General features: G+C 53.0%; 1 protein-coding gene across 3 annotated transcripts in view; it reads right to left on the bottom strand.

Moving 5' to 3' along the window:
• PMP22 (peripheral myelin protein 22) overlaps positions 1-8,284 on the bottom strand; it is a 42,195-nt gene that overhangs the window by 28,946 nt on the left and 4,965 nt on the right. For all 3 annotated transcript variants that reach the window (XM_077746841.1, XM_077746839.1, XM_077746840.1), the window contains exon 3: positions 6,797-6,896. In XM_077746841.1, the coding sequence (XP_077602967.1) occupies positions 6,797-6,896 (100 nt within the window). The remainder of the gene's footprint in view (positions 1-6,796; positions 6,897-8,284) is intronic.

Below are 8,284 nucleotides of genomic sequence, written 5' to 3'. Positions count from 1 at the left end.
CCGTTGTGGGTTGGCCCACGGAGCCCTCAAAGATTTTAAATTGCAAAACATGACCCCATACATGCCGGGGGCCTCCTGGGTTCTCTAAAATCTAACCAAGAGCTAAGCCGCAGACCAGGAAATGGTCCGATGCCCTTGACAAAATGCCGACCCCACCACATGGATAGAAAAAGATCCATGCGGAATCGTCGAAGACCAGAGAACACGTGACCCGAGAGGCTCAGGCTGGGGGGCCTCGGGGACTGGCAAGATTTATATTTTTCTAATTTCCAGTCTGAAGCATCAGTCTAATGCTGCTCACGACCTGACTGCCTTGAATCTATTGTTGCCGTTGCTGCTTGGAAGGGAAAGGAAGAGCATCGAGTGCTCACTTCCTTGGCTTGTGATCCTGGCCCCCGCCCACACTCCGGCACAGCAGACCAGCCCGGTGTCACTGGCAAACAGGAGTGCATGTGTGTGGCTGTCCTTCCTTATGCACCGGAGGTGACCATGGAGGTTCTGGGGACAGACTGCAGGAGGGTCTGATTTTTTCCCCTCAAGCTTTCACGTTGAGCATGGCCCCCCCCTTAAAAATGAAAATACAAGGGGTGTCTGGGTGGCTCAGTCGGGTGAGCGTCCGACTCTTGGTTTCAGCTCCGGTCATGATCTCACGGTTCGGGAGATCGAGCCCCAGCTGGATCTCTACACCGACAGCGCAGAGCCTGCTTGGGATTCTCTCTCCCTCTCTCTCTGCCCCTCCCCTACTCACGCTGTCTGTCTCTCTCAAAATAGACTTAAAAAAAAAAAAGAAAATATTTCAAGACTTCAAGAACGTATACATTTTGTGTGCCTGACACACCTTAGTATGAAAAAGCCGGTCAGCTCTCCTCTGAGACAAACAAGGACTTTTGAAGTGGGGGCAGGGCACGAGAGACGGGTTTTATGAAAGATCAACTCCCTGAAACTGGTGAAGATCAGGCCAAGGAGGGTCAGGCAAGCCAAGGCTGTGCCTTTCCAGTCCAAGATTTCCCAAGCCCGATTAGGGACCCTGACCCGTTATACCCTCTACGGGGTCCACACCGATCAAAAACAAAAGAAAAAGAGTGGGAAAATATCTGTGTGTATTTGGACCTCAAACGTGAAGAACAAGGAGAATTCAAAAGAAAAAGCATAAGTTCAGTTAACACAAGACATATGGATTGCTGAGCCTTCGGGGTCAGATTTTCAACTCAGTCATGGTCCCAGGGTGTCATGGAGACAGGTATCTTCAGGATCTGGGGAGGAGGTTTGGCGTATCCACCCCCAGCCCATCATCGCTCCCCAGATTCCAGCCAGAGCTGCTCAGATCTTCTTAGTTTGAAAACCAAGTCTCCAGGAAATGGCCTCGTCTGTCCCTGGGTGGGCGTGTGCTCGTGCGGACACTGCCCTGCCCCACGGACCCTGCCTGCCACGCCCGAGGTGCCACTTTCTTCCTCCAGGCAGGGAGAACCTCTCACTTATAGGATACGGCTTTCCTCACAGGAAATAACATTTGTGGCTATTTGGAAAATCCAATGTGAAATAGGTAGACTCCTAAGAGATTCTGTGTGAAAAGAAAAGGTCTCAGGGCATCTGGGGGGCTCAGTCAGTGGAGCCTCCGACTTCAGCTCAGGTTATGACCTCGCGGTTCACAAGTTCGAACCCCGCGTAGGGCTCTGTGCTGACAGCTCGGAGCCTGGAGCCTGTTTCGAATTCTGTGTCTCCCCCTCTCTCTCTGCCCATCTATTGCTCTCAAAAATAAATAAAACATTTTAAAAAATTTTTAATAAAAAAAAAAAAAGGAAGGCTGAGAGATGCCTAGAAAACACAGCAGGTCTAAATGAGATTATAAAAAGTAGAAATGCATTTATATGCGCCAAACTGTTTGTCAGGCTCTGGAAGGAACTTTCCACTGTCCGGCCCGCCCTCTGTCCCTCGATGCTGCCAGGCCCCCTTCCTGCACAAGATGGTTCCCTCAGCCTGGAGTCTGTCCCAGATGTTCGCGGGGCTGATTCGTGGTCATCCCCAAGGGATCACGCCCACACAACACCTCCCTTCCCTCATTACACGTTACCCTGTTTCGTTCTCTTTGTAGTTCTTACCTCTGGCCCCCAGTTTATTCATGCTTTTGGGCCTGAGGTGGGAAGTTCGTGCTCAAGGAACTAAGAGAAGGCTACAATTCCAAGACATGAGGTTTCAAGGGAATGGGTCATTCAGGTAGATTCCTACGGGATTTAGTAAAGATTTCCCTCTGAAGGTTAAGACCCTCTGAAAGGCTTGAGATGGAGAGGGATAGGGCTGGCTTTGTATTTTTAAGAAATATCACCCTGGTTTGGACGTGAAAACTGAGTTCCAAAGAAATAAGCAAGGTGAGGGGCTAGGGGGTGGCCTCAGTGGCTCTGATAAGTCCTGCAGGCATGGCGACCCACAAGGAAATAGCCAGTGGCCTGGGAGGGGTCAGCCTGACGAATGAGAAGGACACACATCCAGGCGGGCTGCAGACGTTAGCGACATTCAGGAAAATATTAGACATCGTCAAAGAGGTGGGTTTGGTGGAGGAGAATGGAGACTGACGGGTTTGGGGTTGGCTCTGAGACACCCCAGTGGAACTGTCTAGTAGGTCGTTGGATATGCAGGTCTGCAAGGTCAGAAGAGGAGTCTAGGCTAGAAGAAAAGACAGATCCAAGAGACCTGATGAAACCATGAGACAACGAGAGGTGGAGAGAACGAGAAGAAAGTCTAAAGGTCGCACACTTTCCAATATGCGTCTCTGTGAGAACGGCTGATGGAGCCCAGGGTACAGGAGGGATGGAATATTTGAATAATGTTAGTAATAATAATAAGCCCCTAAAATAACGGGGCTCTGCTCGGAAGCTCGGAAGCTGCCTAGGACCCAGCGGAGCTATGGTGAAGAGCATGACTGGGTCCAGAGGGGAGTGGTCAAAGCCCCGGAGAGAAGTGCTTCCAGCCAGGCTTACTGGGAGGGGCTTGCTGTTCAATTTCTAGGAACTGACAAGTCATGCTTCCCACGAGGCCAAGGGACTACATTCTCAGCCTCCCTGCTAACTAGGTGTGGTTGTGTGGCCAAGTTCCTGTAGAAGAACGCACACAGAAGTGTGTGGCCTCTCTGGAGAGCTTCCACGAAAAGGGAAGGGCACACGTTCTTCTCCTCCTTTCTCTACCCTATTGCTTGAAGCCTGGATGAGATGGCTGGAGCACCAGCAGCCCTTGCGTCCGTGAGGACGAGGACCACATTCAAGAGATGGCAAAGAAAAGAGCTAGAAAGCACCTGGGTCTCTGACAACGTATGAAAGCGCCAGATCTCTCTCTTCTCAGGCCCCCGACTTCCAGACTCCCAGAGTGAGAGAGAAACTATCTTACATAAACCATGGCCCCTTGAAGACATGCCGTTCCATGCAGTCCATCTTAATCCCAATCGGAATAGTAGCCGACGGGCCCAACACGTCCCCTGCACTGCTGTCCCCTTGCTGTCGGTCACGTCACTGCCTCGATAGGGATCTCCTCCTCCTTGCTGTATTTATTTAAATCCTGCCCAACCTCTGAAGGATGGGTCGGATTCCGCCTCCTACACGACACTTCCTCCCTTGAACTCTGGCGCTGTCTGCCCGCCCCCGCTCCTTGGGCATCTGGCGAAGGCTGCCTTCCCAGTGACTCATCCCTCTGGCTCCTCGGAGAGGCTCAGGCCCCTCAAGGGCAAGGTCCACCGTTTCCAAGTCCCTCGTCTTCCCCGGGCCCAAGACGCGGTCAACACGAGGTCATGATGAATAAGCCCCACTGAGGTTCTTCCCACCCACCCCCCCGCCAACCTGCAGCCAAGTTAAAGACGGAGCTGGAAGGGACGTAAACAAATTTCGAAAATGAGAAGGCAGGTAAGAGATCTGAAACCACTTCTAATATCAAGAGGTAGCGTGATGAACGATCCCATCCGTGTCCCTCGGGCTGTATGACGCCGCTGTTTGACCTCCTTGAGGTTCACGTGGCAGAGGACACTGTTCACACAGAAAAAACAAAGGGTACGGTGACCCCCCGGAGAGATGTCACGCCCCCGGCCCCGCACCTACACACGCAAGTCCCTTCAGGAAAAGACAGCAAGTCGGGTCAACAGATGTGTTTTCACATAACATACTTAGCGATGTGTCGCTGTCAATAACAAATTACCTTTGATGACCTCAGGCCAGAGGACGTTTGGAACAGCCTGAGAACAAACGCGCGGACCCAGGAAACAGGCTCACATCACAGTGTTTGTAACTGCATATTTTCCCATCGGTAGTTCGCCATGGACATTGTTAAACTCGATCAGCAAGGCAAAGGAGGCCCAGAGGAACCCCCAGCCCCCGGTCAGAGCTGAAGTTGTAACACAGGCTGACCCACCAGGGAGCCATCAGCGGAGATGACAACTACTGGGGAAACTTCCATAGAAACGTCTAACTTTGGGGGCGTCTGGGGGGCTCAGTCGGTTGAGCGTCCGCCTTCAGCCCAGGTCATGATCTCACAGTTCGTGGGTTCGAGCCCCGCGTCGGGCTCTGTGCTGACAGCTCGGAGCCTGGAGCCTGCTTCAGATTCTGTGTCTCCCTCTCTCTCTGCCCCTCCTCTGCTCACGCTGTCTCTTTCCTCCCTCTCTCAAAATAAATAAATAAATAAATAAAACATTTTTCAAAAAAGGTCTAACTTTGAAGACGCCCAAATCCAAACAAATCCAGCTTATTTAAGAGCGTGCCTGAGAAGGCATCTGAGAAAAAGAACACGCAGGCTCCCGGGTCCCCTCGGAAAGCAACCACGTGGATTCGGAGCCCACGCGACAGACCCCGAAGGTGTCGTCAATGAACCCAAGAAGTGAGCGGGGCACATAAAGAGCCAGCTGAGAGACGGGAAGGTGCGTGCTGGAAATAACACCAGACCGGCTGCTGGCCCCGGAAGCCAGCCATTCACGACCAGGTCAAGTGCAGCATGGAGGGTCAGTAAAGGCCCCGAGGTCAAGGCTGCTCTCCTTCCCGTATACGGTTTGAGCGCAATCAGACAGCTGCTCCCCTGCCCCCGTCCGGACCTAAGAGTCCAGGGTTTCGTGCCAGCCCCACGTGTCCAAATGCCACTCGGGAAGGGCCCCTGTGGAGGCCTCAGGATAAAAATTCCTCTTTGGGGGCCGAGTCACCACGTGTGACCACTGGGTGGCAGTAGCGAGCAGGGCGCCTCCCACCTCCAGTCTGCAGGGAACTTGAGCCGGACCCTGAAGGGGGAGACACCGGATGCCGTGGCTTTGGGGGCAAACAGGCCTACCACCGCATCCTCAGGCACGCCGGAGCATTTCACATTTAGTCGGTGGTCAACTCACCACGCAAACTGTGCGACGTCTGGGGTGTTTTTAATTCAATATCCTTCACGCGCTCCAAGAAAAGATTTGGGGCTGATCGCTTCAATAGGGACGGGGCTGGGGTGGGGGGGTTGGGGAGGCTTTCTTTTTTTCTCCCACCCCCACCCCCAGGGAAGTGAAGATATAAAGCAGAGTTTTCTACTCCTCGCCTACCCTCCCCCACATCAACTACCAAATAAGTATTCTAGAAGTTTCTCTTTATACAGAGGTTCGAGATTTGGGGGTGCAATGCGTCGGTGACTGCTTGGGTATTATCGGGTGCGGAGCCCACAGGGGTGCCAAGCCCAGCAAAGACAGTGCACCGCACAAACGCCAGACCCCGGGCCCCCTTGCTGCCTGCTCTCTGGCGCTAGATCTCAACTGGTCTGTCATCGGTTGTCGCGTGTCTATTTCTAGTATCTGGAAATCCTAGATCATGAGTTGCTTCGGCAACAATGGAAGCAGTACCTTCTTGGTCTTTTAAAAGCCAGGATGTCAGGGAAGCTTTGCCAAACCCTACAGCGACCTCCCTCCCTCTCCAGGCTGAGGACGCATCCCATTGGAGCCCGGAGCCCACGCCAAGCCCAGCCCACGACGGCCTCGACACCAAGCACTGTGGCCCCTTCCAGGGTCCACGATGCCACTCAACAGCACCCAGCCACCCAAAAGAATGCACCCTGTTCACCTCTGCCTCTCCACGTGGGGAGACGCGGGGTCCCCTGCTGGGCACTCCCCTCTCTCTCTCTCTCTCTCTGAGTACTGGAGGTGTTGAGCAGGTCCCTCGCTGCCAATTATCCCCTTCACTTGAATCCGAGCAAACCCAGTTTCAAATATGTCACAAGCAATGATGCTGAGGACAGAGGAGAAACCCCGACTCCTGGATGAAGGACGCTCCCGGGCTCCTGAGTAGCATTTTGCAAATAGCTTCGAGTCGCCATCTTGCAACATGGAAACAGTCAAAGGTATGGATGCTAAATGGCGCCACCACTGAGGCCCATGACCTCGGAAAGCAGTCTTGCCAATGGGGGAACCAAAAGCTGGCCCAGCTACCCCTTGGGAGCATCCTTGGAAACAGGAAGTGGCAGGACTTCGCTAGACAGAGACAGCCACCAAAGCAACGATGCCAGTTGGGTCCAAGGTCCCCATCGGGTCTGCCTAAGGTCCTACAATTGGGCCCCATTTACGGCTTCTCTGTGTCCACATTTCTCCGCTGACAAGAAGCATTATGCTAAGTGATAAGGGGGAGCTCTTTCTAGTGCACCTTTCCAGGGAGAGGTAATGTGCAATGGCGGCCAGCGTCTTAGGCTAGCCAGTGACGTTTCTGCCCTCCTTCCCCTGTCGCATTCCACCCCCCACGCCCAGCAACAACTTTTGAGCTGTGTCTTCCAAGAACTCTGGACTGAGAAACATGGAGCAAAGACTCAGTCTCACCATTTGCTGACGACGAGTAACAGTGGTGGACGTTTCCAGAAGAAGAGGTGCTGCAGTTCTGCCAGAGGTCGGTTGAATGCCCGTTGCCCACGATCCATTGCTGGAAAGAACCAGACATCTTCGGTCAGACAGGGTGAGGAGCGAAGGGAAGGGGAGAGGAGAGCAGGGAAGGCAAGAGCACCCGTCTAGCGGGCCTGCCCCTGCCCTGCCCAGGGTGGCCCAGCCAGACGCCATGCTGCGGAAAGGACAGGTGGGGGACTCTGGCTCAGACATGGGGTTGAAGGGACGGATGGCCAGTGTTTTACAAGGGAAAAGCACTTTGTGAATTTAAAGTAACACACACACACACACACACGCACACACGCACACACAAGCTAGTATGTGCACAGATATGTACTGTAGCAGAAGGAGCCAGGAACTCAAGCCAGGACACCTACACTCGAGCCGGCTCTCCTCACCCCTGATCTCCTGGTCGTTGCCCCAATCTACTACCTCTCTGAACCATGTCTCCTTACTCTTAGTTCCTATCAATCCGACAAGATTGAGATGTTGTCAAACTGCTTACAAAGGATGAAACTATCCACAGATCCCCAGCGTCCCAACCGCTCACTCGGACATAAATATTTCTCAAGCTTTGAAACAGACAAGAATATCATGCCTGGGATACGCCTTACATTCATAAGTTAAAGCCACAGTTGGGGCGCCTGGGTGGCTCAGTCGGCTAAGCCTCCGACTTCGGCTCAGGTCATGATCTCACAGGTTTGTGAGTTCGAGGCCTGAGCAGGGGGCTCTGTGCTGACAGCTCAGAGCCTGGAGCCTGCTTGGGATTCTGTGTCTCCCTCTCTCTGCCCCACCCCCGATTCGCTCTGTCTCTGTCTCAAAAATAAACAAACGTTAAAAAAAAATTATTTTTACAGTTCAAGCCACGGTCACATAACTGCCTGGGTCCGTGTCACCTTCACAGCCAAGGAAGTAGTTTCAAATCTAATCTGCTTGATGTTGGATGGAGCTGATGACCTGTTCGTACAGCGGAAGCTTCAGAGCACAAGGGGCTCTGTCTGCATCATAAGCAGACCCGGGACTGTGAACTCTTCTCCGGAAGAGCCTATTTTAACCTTCCAATTTCCAGCCCTAAAGGCTGTTGCATGACATGTGGGGAAAAAAAACCTTCATAAATACTCCAATACTCCACTTCCTTCCTCAAAGAATCTACAGCAAGAAAAAAAAAATCTCCTGCAATCTTATTAAACGAAGGTCCGGAAACCCTGAGGTTTCTGCGCTGAAATTCTTGGGCTTCCAAGGAGGCCGCTGCCCTAGTCCAGCGATCGCTTCCTTCTTACCCCCGAATCTGCTCCGGTTTTCTCAGAATTGAAAGGGGGCAGCCTGCCAGAAACTGCAAAAGGCCCCGGGGCGCGTCCGAGACCTCCGCGTTGTTTGCGAATAACGACGCCCCGCGGACCTAGAGGGAGCGCGGCTGGAATCGCCGCC

The sequence above is a fragment of the Crocuta crocuta genome, unplaced genomic scaffold (assembly GCF_008692635.1).
Source record: "Crocuta crocuta isolate KB4526 unplaced genomic scaffold, BGI_CrCroc_1.0 scaffold139, whole genome shotgun sequence".
Taxonomy (NCBI): Eukaryota; Metazoa; Chordata; class Mammalia; order Carnivora; family Hyaenidae; genus Crocuta; species Crocuta crocuta.
The sequence above is the reverse complement of the archived record's forward strand: the minus strand, read 5'-3'. Positions and strand labels throughout refer to the sequence as shown.